This window comes from Monoraphidium neglectum (genome assembly GCF_000611645.1).
Source record: "Monoraphidium neglectum strain SAG 48.87 unplaced genomic scaffold scaffold01604, whole genome shotgun sequence".
NCBI classification, from domain to species: Eukaryota; Viridiplantae; Chlorophyta; class Chlorophyceae; order Sphaeropleales; family Selenastraceae; genus Monoraphidium; species Monoraphidium neglectum.
This window is the reverse complement of record NW_014012024.1, coordinates 1-12,931: the sequence shown is the minus strand read 5'-3', so window position 1 is coordinate 12,931 and position 12,931 is coordinate 1. Positions and strand designations below refer to the sequence as shown.

The 12,931-nt window shown below is 66.9% G+C and overlaps 3 protein-coding genes across 3 annotated transcripts; 1 reads left to right on the top strand and 2 right to left on the bottom strand.

Moving 5' to 3' along the window:
• Positions 1–167: 167 nt before the first annotated feature.
• On the bottom strand, positions 168–3,266 carry MNEG_8439 (protein phosphatase 5; the record flags this gene model as incomplete). Its single annotated transcript, XM_014043090.1, has 9 exons — positions 168–250; positions 500–569; positions 857–949; positions 1,183–1,322; positions 1,597–1,681; positions 1,924–2,025; positions 2,463–2,534; positions 2,760–2,929; positions 3,194–3,266. The coding sequence occupies 9 exons, from the start codon at positions 3,264–3,266 to the stop codon at positions 168–170; spliced, it is 888 nt and encodes a 295-aa protein (XP_013898544.1).
• Positions 3,267–4,541: 1,275 nt separating this feature from the next.
• On the bottom strand, positions 4,542–5,803 carry MNEG_8438 (hypothetical protein; the record flags this gene model as incomplete). Its single annotated transcript, XM_014043089.1, has 3 exons — positions 4,542–4,608; positions 4,843–5,642; positions 5,798–5,803. The coding sequence occupies 3 exons, from the start codon at positions 5,801–5,803 to the stop codon at positions 4,542–4,544; spliced, it is 873 nt and encodes a 290-aa protein (XP_013898543.1).
• A 1,436-nt stretch (positions 5,804–7,239) lies between these two features.
• MNEG_8437 (hypothetical protein) lies at positions 7,240–11,909 on the top strand (the record flags this gene model as incomplete). The annotated part of the gene is made up of 6 exons (XM_014043088.1): positions 7,240–7,541; positions 7,848–7,961; positions 8,259–8,832; positions 9,040–9,727; positions 9,912–10,686; positions 11,804–11,909. The coding sequence occupies 6 exons, from the start codon at positions 7,240–7,242 to the stop codon at positions 11,907–11,909; spliced, it is 2,559 nt and encodes an 852-aa protein (XP_013898542.1).
• Positions 11,910–12,931: the final 1,022 nt, after the last annotated feature.

Genomic DNA, 12,931 nt, shown 5'->3' with positions numbered 1-12,931 from the left:
GCTGATGGAGATGGGCCTCAGAGCCGAGTGCATGGCTGAGCCCCAGCCGGCGTGGCTGTGTAGACAGAGGATATTTTGCATGCGTCCATGCTCGCCCCTGAGCGCGCTGATCCCCGAGCAGCCGCGGGCCCGGGAGGGGGGGGAGAGGCGGCAAGGCGGGCCCCCCCCTATGCTGTATGCCCCCTCGCCTTCCAGGCCAGCAGCGTGAAGATGACCTCCACGCTGAATGACCCCCGGTCCACAAAGTCACCTGTCAATGCAGGGGGGGAGGCGGCGGCGGCGGCGGCGGGCGCGGCGAGCCGTCGGAGGAAGGGCGCGGGCGGGCCGCGCACGGCGCCGGCCGCGCCATCAAATCCAGACCGGGCTGCAGGCCGGCTCGACGGCCGCATGCGCGGCACAGGCGTGGCACATGCGAGGTGTGAGGCAGCTAGCTGTCCATGCAAGGGGGCGGCTGGTGCGTCTGGCCCTCACAACTTGTTGTTCCATGTATGCAGCCCACCATTGAAGAGGTATGGGTTGTCTGGTGCAGGCAGCCCGTTGAGTTCGAATATATTGAGCAGGTCGTAGTACTGCGGGGGTGCGTTGATTGTGCCGGGGGCGCGGCGCGGCGAGAAAGGATTGGGGTCGGGGTTGACGGGCGGCAGAGGCAGAGGGAGAGGCGTGCCGGGCGGCGCGGTGCACGTCCAGCCCCAGGGCGGTTGGAATCAAACGCAGATCTGAATTGAACGCAAATTCGGAGCAAACGCAGCAGGCACGCGCCCCCGAAATCATGAGGCCCGCCGGCGACGCGCGCCGCCCGCCCGGGGGTGAGCCAGACGCTGCACCACGTCGCCGCGCCGAGTTAGGGAGACCGCACCTGCCCGTGCACGTCCCCGCAGACTGTGATGTGCCCGTCGTCCGCCACCGGTATGTCCACCAAAGACGGCAGCTCCCGCAGCAGAGCACGCGCCTGGAGGCCCCGAGGCGGCGGGTTGCGGGGTGCGACACTTGGGGGTGAGACGCTTGGGGGGCGGGGCGGGCGTGGGGGTGAGGCTGAACCCGGCGTGGTATATGCTTTGCCCGACGCAAATCCGTTCTGCAGCCGCTGCAGCACGAGTCGGGGCAGCTGCCAAGCCGCATGCAAGGAGCGAGTTTTCCTTTGTAGACCCTGTGGACCGGATGCCCGTTGGTAGGAGCCCCAACCGTGTGCGAAAACAATCCCAAGCTCGCCTGCAGCAGTATCTGGAAGGCGAAACGCCGGTGGATGAGCCGCTGCTGCTTGAACTCGTCCATCATCGCCACCACAAAGTCGCGCGTGATGACGTAGCCCCCCTCGCCGTCCTCTGTGCGTGCGCGCGCGTGTGTGTGTGTGTGTGTGTGTGTGTGTGCGCGCGCGCGGTGTGTGTGTGTGTGTGTGTGTGTGCGTGCGTGTGTGTGTGTGTGCGTGCGCGTGAGCGCGCGCGCGGGGGCACGCACGCACTCGCACGTGCATGCTAGCGCTGAACGAGACAGAACACCTTCACTCGCGGGACCGCCCTTGGCAGGAGCCCGGAGCCTCCTCAAACCTCTCCCCTCCGCAGCCGCCCTCCACAACCCCTTAGTGCGCCCCCACCTCACCCTGCATGCGGGGCCCCTTGTAGCCGTCCTCCACCTCCATGGACGCCAGGTCAATCGTGTCGCTCACGTGCGTGATCTCAGACTCCTGGGAGAGCCCGAGGGGGAGGCGGGCGCACGCGGCGCGCGGCGCGGCGCGGCAAAACACAGTGGTGTTGCAGACCCGCCGGGGCGACGCTGCGCGAGTGCGAGGCGCGGCGGCAGGACCCCAGCCGTCCTGTGCTGGTTGGCCGTTCGGGGTCTTGAAATCAATGCGTCCCTTGGGAGTGCAGTTGCTGCCACAAGCAGCCGCGCGGCACCGGATGGGCCTGGAATCGCCGCCCCACTCACCGGCGTCGCGAGTGCTTCCTCAAAGCGGAGGCGCTTGACCGCCTTCTCGCACTCCGCCAGCTTGCGCCGCAGGTCCGGGTCCCGCGGGGCCCGCTTCGCCGCCTGCGGGCCGGGGCGCGGCGGCGGGGCCCGGCGGCGGGGCGGGAGCAAGGGGGCGTGGCTTCAGACGGCAGGCGGCGCCCCGCCCTGGCGTTCTCCCTGTGTCCGCGCGGCCCCTGGCCATCTGCTGCGGCTGGGTGTCTGCCGGCGCAGGCCGCCCTGAACTGGCCGTGATCCCGTCGGCAGCCCGCGGCGCCGCTGCGGCTCGACCTCCGCTGTTGCCTCGGCTGGCGTAACTCCGACATCCCGCTTTTGCGATTGCTCAGTCCACTGCAGTCCACCACAGTCCGTGCAGTCCTCCCTGGTCCACCACACTCCGTCCAGCCCATCCCAGTCCACCCCAGCTTTCACTCTCAGCCCAGGTCAACCCCAACCCACCCCAGTCAACGCAGGTCAACCCAGGCCAACCCAGTCCGTCCAGTCCGCCCCCGCGGACTGACCGTGCGCAGGTCCTTCAGGGCGTCCTTGAACTTGCCCAGAGCAAAGTTGGCGTCGCCGCGCCGGTAGTACGCCTGGCGGGTGGCGAAACCAGACGCGGTCACGGCAGCGTCGCCGTGGCCGGCCCGTGAGCGAGGGCGCTCTTCGGTCTGCCAGGGGCTTTGGCTCGCGCGTCCCCGCGGGTGGGAGCAGCTGCGTCCCAAGTGACTGGATTTGTGGCCGCGCCGCCGCGGGTTGCCGCCCGGCTTTGGCCCCGCACGGCGGCAGGTATAATGTCACGGGGAGTAACCGCACCGCACCTTGATGTAATCAGGGTCCACCTCAATGGCTTGGCCAGCGTCCGCAATGGCCGAGCCATACTCCTCCAGCCGGATGTGTGCGGCCGCGCGGTTGGCCCAATAGATCGCATTCTGCGGCCGCAGCTCGATGGCCTGGGTGTAGCCCACCACAGCCGCCGCATAGTGCTTATCTGGTGCCGGGAAGGGGGAGGGTTAGCGCGGCCGGGCGATCAGGTGTTTGGGGAGGGGGGGCAGCAGGACGAGCGCGACGCCGGCGCAAGTGCAGCGACGGCGGTGGTGGACCGCTTGGCTAAAAATCACAAGGCAAGGTGCGAGCCGCCCGCGATAACTGAAGTGTGTTACATATACTGTTAGGATTGATTAGCGCGGCAACGGATGCGATGAATCTTACACATGGCCGCGCCCGCCCATCCCATGTGATCTATCGCGCCCACCTTTGAAGTTTTTGTTCGCCTCAGCCTTATACTCCTCTGCCTGTCTGGTTGCTTCCTCTGTTGCGTCCACCATGGGTGCTGTGGGTCCTCGCTGGTCGATCCACTGGCCCTCTGCAGCACTTGCAGCGATCTCAAGCCCAGCGGGCTACCGGCGCGAAAATAAGCGCGATCAGATGGCCTCCTAATGCTCCCTGGACCTCCTTCCTTGGAAAAGCTGAACAAGTGTCGGTGGAGGCTTCAACAGCTGCAGGTAAGACGCTAAAACAGTTTGCAAGCGTAAGGACCGCTGAGAAAGCAGTCAAGTACAAAAGAGGTGGGCGTCGTGGCGTGGGACCTTGCTAGCCTGCATCCGGGAGGTGCACCTGGGCACCGGGTGATTGCAGTGACGGAGCGCGGGGGTGAGCGGGGCGCGCGCAGTACTGTACATCAGTGCAAGCCCAGACCGCTTGCCAACAGCATTTACTGCGGAATTCCATGGCTTACTAGGCGTTCAAAGCTTGGGTGCAATACGGCAGGTCAACCCTGCCGAGCATGGCCTGCAAGCCAAGCAGACATGGCCGTCGCGCACTTGACTGCTTGCGGCTGGACTCTGGTGAGAGACCAACGTGCCCTAAAAGTCGCCTGCATTTTTCATTTGCCGAGCTGCCCCACAATCAAAGCTGCCTTAGTGGTGGTTCTGCCGACCCTGTGCTCGCCGGTCAACCTGGTCTTGGCGTCTTGCACCTGCTACCTCATGCGCAATGCCCAAGCGTATATCTTCAGGTCGTGGCAGCCATCTGTGGTGCTCCGCAGGCCGTCGCAGCGCAAGCACACATGGCTGTGCCATCCATCTTGACTCGTGGGTCAGCAGGCGGCGTCATGTCGGCTGCAATGCTCGGCCAGGCGTGTGACAGCGGCACTGCTTGTGCCACAAGGTCAGTGCCCTTAGCTGAAAGAGTTGAGGGGTTACACGCAGGGGGTGCAGCACAGATGCGGTGTGATCACGGGTGCATGAGAAAGGGCGTGGCGCAAAATCAGGGGACATGCAGCGCGCGCCGGCGGTTTGGCATATAGGATGGGTGGTAACAAGTAATGTGATCACCTTTCGCAGTCAGGGCCACACGCGGCCAAGGAAGGGCTGAAAGAGTGGCGCGTGCACATAGGCCGTGTCCCAGGGCAGGGGCCACAAGGGCAGTTGGCAGTTGTTATTGCAGCTGGCTACAAAACATCGTGTCAGCCAAGCATGAGAGGGGCCAAAGACACATGGCGAGGACAAGGCAAGATATGGTTTATGGTTTATAAGGGCACCGCAAGAAACAAGGGACGGGACGGAACATGCAACGGAGGGGGATTGCCTGCACGCTTGCAGCTAGCAGGCCACCGCCGCCTCACCCCCAACCACCCCCGCCACGGATGCCGCCGCCTGGTCAGGGGGGCTGCAGCGCAACGAGAGGCGGGCAAGCTTAACAGCAAACGCAGCGCCAACGTGCCCCTTGGGGGCAGCGGCGGCGGCGCAGGCGGCGGCGGCGGCGGCCTCCGCGTCGAAGGGCTTGGCCGTGGGGGTGGCGTGCGCCTTGGTACGGACCATGGGCCAGGAGGCAGGGGTGCCCCTGCTGCTGCGGGCGTGCGGCAGGGCGGCCCTAAACCTGGCGCCGAGATTCTTCCTCCACCTGGGCGCGGCGGCAGCGCCGGCCTCCGAACAAGGCTTGGGGGCCGTCGGCGCGGGCTCGGGGGCGAGGGATGCGACAATGCTGACGTGCACTGCGGCGTCAGTGCCAGCGGCGGGCACCGGGCTGCTGGCAGCGTCGGGGCCGGCCGCAGACGCTGTGAGTGCGGCAGCAGCGGGCACACAGGCGGTTGTGGCACCAGCCTTGCCGCGGCGGCCCTTCTTCGGCGAGGCCTTGCTCTTGGGGGTCAGCACGGCGGGCGCCTTGGCGGCGGTGGCGCGCCACGATGCGGTCACAGAGTCGCGTGCGGCGCCGCACTCAGCATTAACAGCGGCGAGTGTGGATGCAAACCAGTTGGTCTTTTTGGGAACCTTGGGGCCAGAGGCGTCGTCACCAGGGGCGGCGGAGACTGCCTTGGCGGCGATGCTCCGGTTGGAGGTGGAAGAGATGCTGGCAGCCCGTGGCGAGGGCACGGGCTCCTTGGAGGCATGGGCAGTCTTGGTGACGGCGGCGGCGACGACGACTGTCGCAGCGCGCCACTTCGCCTTGAAGCCACCGACCGCGCGCACAAACCAGCCGGCTTTGGGGGCCGTGGGTGCGTCAGCGGTGGCGGCGGTGTGGGAGGAGGGGTCGTCGGGGCTGCCGCGACCGGTGTCGGCCGGCCCGCGCTCAGGGTCTCCGGGGCCGGGCGCCAGGGGCTCGGCGGCCGTGGGAGTGGTGTCAGATGTGATGGCGCCGGTGGCGGTCTTGATGGTTGTGGCGCGTTTGATGGCGTCGGCGAGGGCCGCGAGGTGCAGAAATGCCTGAGGTGGGTGTTTGCACACGTAGACAGGTGAGTGGGGGCACAGCGGGGACGGCGTAGCTTTGGGTCAGCAGTCAGCGACGCCAGCACTCTCTTCAGTGCTTGGAATGAACCCGGGGAGCCCGCATGCTTCTGTCATGTGCTCATCGCACCCACCATCATATTTCTTATGGACGCCATGGAAGGAGTTGTGCTGGGGGTGAGGTGGCGGAGGGGAACGGAAGCAGCGTCGGTGCGACGTGCCTGCAGAGAGAGAAGCGGAGGTGGGACGAGCGCGGCAGCGTCAGCGCTGGCTGAGCGCGAAGCGGGGATCCCTTTCATTGCACTGCTGGCAGACAGTATGCACGCAGCACCAGGCTGACAAATACTGTAGGCCGGGCACCACGAGCGGTTTGCGTCATGGATGCTTTGCGGGGCCCTTACCTGTTTCTTGGGTTTAGGGTCACTTCTATGACTTTATTGGATAGCACTGTGGAGGCTTGGAAGCGGTTGAGGGTCTTGGCGGGCCGGGGTGCTGTCAGCTCCGAGCTGGACTGCTTTCAAAGTTGAACACGTTGGCACTGGAGGTCGACTGGTTTGAAGTACACTTTTATGATTGTATATGATCGTGCAGCACGTGTAGTACTCTGCCGATGGGCGTCCACCTGAACCTCCGGCTTCCAAGCCAGAGCCGAAATGCAGCCCCTGCCAGCTTCTCACCGGGCAGCTCCTGCGTCGGGCGATCCGGCACCAATGCTACCCTAGAAGCGCCTCCTTCCTAATCTCATGTGCATCGTGCCAGAACACTGGCTTTGGGAGCCTGCAGACAGCATGTTCCAACCGGTGCTAACGCGGACTGCACGTGGGCACGATACAGTCCACGGCGCTCTTCATGAGAGCACCGATTTTCGCAGCGCTCTCGCTCAATCGGCCGAGAAATAAAAACTGGCATTACTGGGTGCCTGAGACGCTGGCACGGGAGGCAAAAAGCGAGGGGTGGGCGGGGGGGTTGCATCGTGCGCCGTATGACGGATGATAGTCGTACACAACTTGTTGCAGCAAGGCACCACACATAAGAGTTGCACAGTTGCGGCCAAGTACAGGAACGCGTGGAGCACATGCGAGACTACAGCATGCACGTTTCACCATAAAGGAAGGTGAGGACTTGCCTGCAGAAGCAGACACGCCTTGTGAATGCTGACAGCTGCTGATGAGCAAGCAGGCGGCATCGCAAGATACTTGTCATTGACAAGGCAGCGGCAACCACCACAACTTCATCACCTGTAACATCACTAACAAGTCCGTCCTTTGGTGCCCCCTGCATGGTCAGCACTCAGCCCCAGTGCCCCACTAGGCGGCGTAACCATCAGTCTCTTCACCCTGAGCAATGCTATGTTTTTTATTTCGATTAAATGTTTCGTGTTACGCAGCTCATGAGCATTTTGGCCGGTCTATCAAAACCCTTTGACCGCTCACCGCGATACAGACACCTGATGGGGGTTGCGGCAGGGCGTAATTTTCATAATGCACGTAAATTTTACGTCATCTTACTCTTACACTGGCCCGTCTCGGGGCGAAGAGACAGGTAACTACGTAGCAACACGGTCGAGCTGATCACGATGGAGAAGAGCTACTCTACTATGCATGGGGAGGAAGGAGTATCCAGGTTTCCGAACACCAATACAGCGCAGCCGCAGCTTGAGCAGCAGCAGCAGCAGCAGCAGCAGCAGCAGCAGCAGCAGCAGCAGCAGCAGCAGCAGCAGCAGCAGCAGCAGCAGCAGCAGCAGCATCTGGGCAAGCGCGATAAGCACATGCGACGCGTGGCGGTAAGCAGCCACCTGGAGCATCAGCAGCTGGTGGTCGGGCTGCCAGAGGAGGGGCGGCTGCGCGCGGCGCGCAACGAGGACTTCCACAAGTTCAGGTGCGCCCCGAAGCGTCCAGGCAGAGTGGCGCGGCGGTGACGCCCCGTGCAGTGCGTGAGTGGTTTGAATCCTGCATTCCATGCTGCGACCACCCGGTTGCAAACAACTCGCGTGCGGCCGATCGCAGTTGCTGGTCTGCACCGGCGATCGCCGAATGCTGAAGTGGCACCAGGCAACACAGGCCGGTCCCGCCACCTGCGGGTGCATTTTTCCCACCATCCACCGTCCGCTTCCTGTCCGCCTTGTATGTGCGTGGCCGTGCCCCTGGCGCCCCTTGACTGCGCGCCCTGGCACTCTGTGGTAAGGGACGACAAGAAGCGGATCCATGTGACCGAAGAGGTGTTCAGCATGCTGAGTCAGACGGCGGCGGAGCTCAACCGCGCCCAGAGGGACTTTGGGAAGGGCAAGCTTGTGGACGGGTGGGCATCAGGGTGTCACGATACTTTGTGCCAATGATGGAGTGTAAGCCGAAATGTGGTGAAAAAGACAAGTGTGTGTGTGTGTGTGTGTGTGTGTGCATGCGCGTGTGTGTATGTGGGCGCGCGCGCACACACCTGGACACGTGTGCGCGCGGTGAATGCGGTGTAGACGCATGCGTGCTGCAAGCTGCGTTTATTTTGGTGTGTATGCGGTTGCATCTGTGGGCTGGGCTGCTCCCAACTGCTGACCCTTGGCTCTATCTTGGGCCATCATTGCTCTCGCATCACCGTCCGCAGCAAGAGCTCTCAGCAAGCCATCAACCAGACGGGCCGCCTCCAGCAGCAGCGAGCGCTCGAGCGGCAGCACACACAGGCCGCGGGCCAGCCGCAGCCGCCATCGCCGCGGCTGCAGCTGCGCCGGCGGCGGTCGTCCGAGGAGGGCAGCAGGGCGGGCCAGCAGCAGCAGCAGCAGCAGCAGCAGCAGCAGCAGCAGCAGGGCGCGCCAGCACGATTCCAGGGGCCGAGATGGGGCAATTTCAAGCTCATGGGTCGCCTGCGCGCGGGCGCTGCCCCACTTGGGGTTGAGGGGTCCTTCACATTGCCCAGGGGAGCGCCGCGCTTGCCGGCGGCCGCACCGCAGGCCGGGCAGCAGCTGCAGCAGGAGGCTCGCCAGAGGTCGGGCGATGGAGGGCCGTTCCCGGCACTGCAGCTGCAGCTGTCGAGCTGCGGCGGCGGCGGCGGGGGCGGTCCGGGCTTTGACGAGATGGCCGAGAGCCCGCGGGAGGGGTGGCGGCAGCTGTGGGTGCGGCAGCGGGACAGGAAGAGGGGGAGCCGGCAGTACCTGCGCAACTCGGCGGCCTCGATGATACAGGTGCGGGTTGACGGCGGTGTGAACTGCACTTGCTGAGGTGGCAAGAACCCGGCCCCAGCGCGAGCTGCAGCTGCGTACTCGTGGCATGAGGCATTGTGGGGATGTAGCAAGACAGCCTCGGGTATCACGTCGTTTCCTGCCATGGTTGCTGTTGAGATACGGAGGAAGTGGGCAAGTGGACTTTCTTCATCCTGTCGCGCACCACAGGCCACCTGGCTGCTGAAGCGCCACCAGCGGCAGAAACGCCTGGCAGCAGAGCGTGCCGAGGCCGCAGCCGCGGCCAGCGCCGGCGCGACCGCCATGGAGGCGGCGATCGCAGAGGCGAGGGCGGCCCATGTGTCAGATGCAGCGCACATGGAGGCGCTTGTGGCGGAGGGCGCGGGCCAGCTGGCGGATCGCATGGGCCTGCGGGAGGCGGAGGGGCAGCTGAGCGAGCCGCAGCTGGCCAGTGATACCACCGGCGACTTCTGGGGCGGCAGTCTGTCAGAGCATACGGGCAGCCTGCCGGCCCTGCAGGCGGCCGGCGACAGCGAAGCCAGCGGCATCGGGCCCGCTGATTTATCCTCACAGGGCGCGTCGGCGGCGGCGCCGCGCGGCCGCCCTGGCGCCGCGCCGCTGTTGAGCATCCCCAGCAAAAGCGCTGCCGGCCACGAGCCGCCCCCGTGCCCGATCGTGGGGGCACCATTGTCCGAGCGGGCCATGGGGAGGGGCGGGCCTGGTGGCGTCCAGCTGGCGTCCCGCGGCGCCTGTGAGCAGCAGGAGCAGCAGCAGCAGCAGCAGCAGCCGGAGGCGGCCTTGGGTGAAAACCTGAATGTCGCGGCCCTGGGGTGGGAGGCTGAGCGGCAGCGGGCGCGCGAGCAGAAGGCTGCAGACACAGAGCAGGCGGCCCCGAGGGGTGAGTTGTGTGCTGCGTTGGTTGCGTGGCTGCGGGCATCCGCGGCTGCCGCTGGGACGGACGCGCCTGGTGGTGCTGCCAGCTCTTGCTTGGCGGCCTCGACGCCGATGTCTTCGAGCAGGCTGACACAAAAATGTTGATCATCTCCTCTGCTCGAGCCCCCGCTCGCCCCATCGCTTCGCAGGCAAGCCGCACCGCTCCAGCCGCGCCGGCTATGCGGGGGGCCCGCAGGCCCACCTCCAGGCGCTCGGGGCAGCGGCGCCCGGCCAGCAGGATTTGGAGGCCGATCCGATGGACGCGGCGCTCGAGCTGCGCGGAGGCGGCCGCGGGCGGGAGCAGGGGTGGCAGCACGTGCGACAGGGGCGGCGGCCGGCGGCGCTGCAGGCGCCCGGGAGCTGGGGGGAGGAGCAGCAGCACCAGCACCAGCAGCAGCAGCAGCAGCAGCAGCAGCAGCAGCAGGTGCCGGAGGTTCCAAGGTCTCCACTGGCGGTCATGGCGCAGCACGGCATGGGCCTGCTGCGTCAGATCGGGTCGTTCGTGCTTGGTCGGGCGCCAGGCGGCGGCAGCGCAAATGGCGGAAACGACGGCGGGGCGGCAACACCTGCGGAGGCCGGCGCCCCCGTGCCAGGCGGGGCAGAGCAGCCGTTGTCATCTGAGTGGCAAGAGTTGCCAGAGGGCCCAGGCGCACCAACAGGGACTGCTCTCTGGGCGGCGTCTCCTCCTGGCCAGCCCGGCGAGTCGAATTATGGTCGCGGCGCGGGCGCGCTCACGCCCACCAACCGCCGCTCCCGAGAGGAGGCAGAAGCCATGTCCGGCGCGCTGGCGCTGCTCACCAGCGGCGGCGGCGCCTCGGCGGCGCCCAGCCGGGGCCCCCTGGCGGCCGCGGGGCCCCGCGGCCGCGCGGCGGTCGCCGCGGCGGCGGCGCTCCCGCGGGGATCCACGGAGCAGAACGGGGCGAGGTGGGGCGGCGGGCGCAGTCAATCATTGGCGCCTCTGTCGCCGGGAAGGGTGGAAGCCTTGAACCCGGGTTCGACTCTTCTTGCTGTCGGCGGCGGTGTTGAAGGTGGCGGCGCCAGCTGTGGCGGGGAAGGTACTGACCTCGAGCAATTGCTGGTGCAGCAGCAGCAGCAGCAGCAGCAGCAGCAGCAGCAGCAGCAGCAGCAGCAGCAGCAGCAGCAGCAGCAGCAGCAGCAGCAGCAGCAACAGCCACACGCTGCAGGCGCCCGCCACTCACAGCAGCACCAGGGGCGGCGCATCACCCGCGGCAGGGCCGGCCTGCAGCCGGGCATTGCGGGATCACCAGCCCCGCCGCACGCCCCGCGGCTGCAGCAACGCGCAACCGGCGCAGAGGCAGCACAACAGCAGCCGGCGTGGGCGCCGCCATTGCCTGTGTCGGGCGAAGGAGACGAGTGGGAATTGGTCACAGGGCAGTCGCGCGGACTGCGCACCGCCGCCGGAGCCCGGCCCGCATCTGCCCGCGCTACAGGGATTGTCGGCTGTGGGGCAACAGGTGCGGCAGGGGCCAGCGGCAGCGGCAGCGGCGCTGGCACTGGCACTGGCAGCAGCAGCGGCAGCACGGATGGTGTCGACACGCGCCCGCAGCTGCCGGGCTCGGCCGACGGCGCCCGGATGGGAGTGCGCGGGACTGCCGGGGTTGACGGATGGCACGGCAGCGGCGAGGCTGTGGCGGCCGCGGACGGGCCTGCTTTCCAGGCTGCGGCCGGACTGCAGTCGCCGGAGCACCGGGGGATGCGGCCGGCAGCCCCACCCCCTGGTGTGCGGCGGTCGCTCGAGAGCGCTGTGGCGAGCTCAGGTGAAGCAGGGCGGCTCATCGACCCGTTTAGGCGCTACACGGACTCTGCTGCCCTCACGCACCACCAGACGCCGCGCCCACCGCTCGCCGCGCTCGGCGGGACGTTCGGCGTCCATGGGGCCGGCGCGCGGAACAGCGGCTGGCCTGAGAGGGCGGGGGGCGGGGGCTGCGGCGCGGGGGCTGCGGCATTCTTGGGGAATGCTGGTGTCGCCGTGGCTGATGGGGGCGACCCACAGATTGCAACCGCCTTGATACAACGGCAGCAGCAGCAGCAGCAGCAGCAGCAGCAGCAGCAGCAGCAGCAGCAGCAGCAGCGGCAGCAGCAGCAAGGCCTGGACCCGGGAGCCAGCAGCGGTGATGGCGGTGTGAACACGTGGATGCAGAGGCAGGCGGCGCCTCAATGCCAAGGGAGTGCGAATGCTGCGGCAGCAGCAGCGCCCTCGGAGGCCCAAGGCACATCCACGCTCGACATGGGCGGCGCCCTTGGCGGCGGCGCCCGCGAGCGGCGCGCGACAGCAGGCGCCCTGGGGGTTGTCAGGAGGGGGATCGCCCTGCTGTCTGGCGCGGGGCCGGCCGCGCCGCCGCCGCCGCCGGCCCTGCCGGGCGCGCTGCGCATCGGCGGCGCCGTCCACCCAGGCCAGATGCCCTCGTCCCTGGCTGCAGTGATGGCGGGCGCCGGCCTGTCGGCGGCGCCCGGCGGCGGCGGCGCCCGGCGCCCGGCCGCGGCGGCGCAGCCGGCGTGGGGAAGGCGGCAGGCGCAGCGGCAGGCGGGGCCGCAGCAGGGCCAGGCGGGTGGGCCGGGCGGCGCCGCTGTCGGAGGGGTGCCTCCGCTGGCAGTCAGCGGATGCGGGGACGGCCGCCTCCCGGCCATTGTCGGCCGCGCCTCCCCGTCATAGGCCCAACAAACCTGGTTTTGACAATGGGTAAATTGCACCCCTTGACTGATTGACCCCCTTGCCGATGTGGCATTTCGGATTTCCCTGGGTGGGTGGTCTGTCATATGTGCAACCTGGTATTGTTAAGTGCTGCCTGTTGTGTATTGCGGATAGCATCGTGCTGACCAAAGGAAGCGGTGGGCTCGTTACAACCGGCTTGAGGGCGAGCCGCATATTGGATGCCGCGATCTCTCATACCTCACTGCGAAGAGAAGACGGCGCCGAGGCGCGCGCAGCCGCACACGCGGCCCCGGCACGCAAAACCCACGTCACGAAAACAGAGAGGAGATGGGACCAGCGCTCGCACGAATGCCTCAAAAAACAAAGAATGTCCTTTCGGACGCATGACCAGTAACAGCTCTAAACTACATGAGGCGGCGCAGGCATGGGCGCCACCCTCGGGGCGGGCGCGGCGGAGCCCCGGCCTGCCCGCCAGGAAGCGGAGCCCCCCCGAGG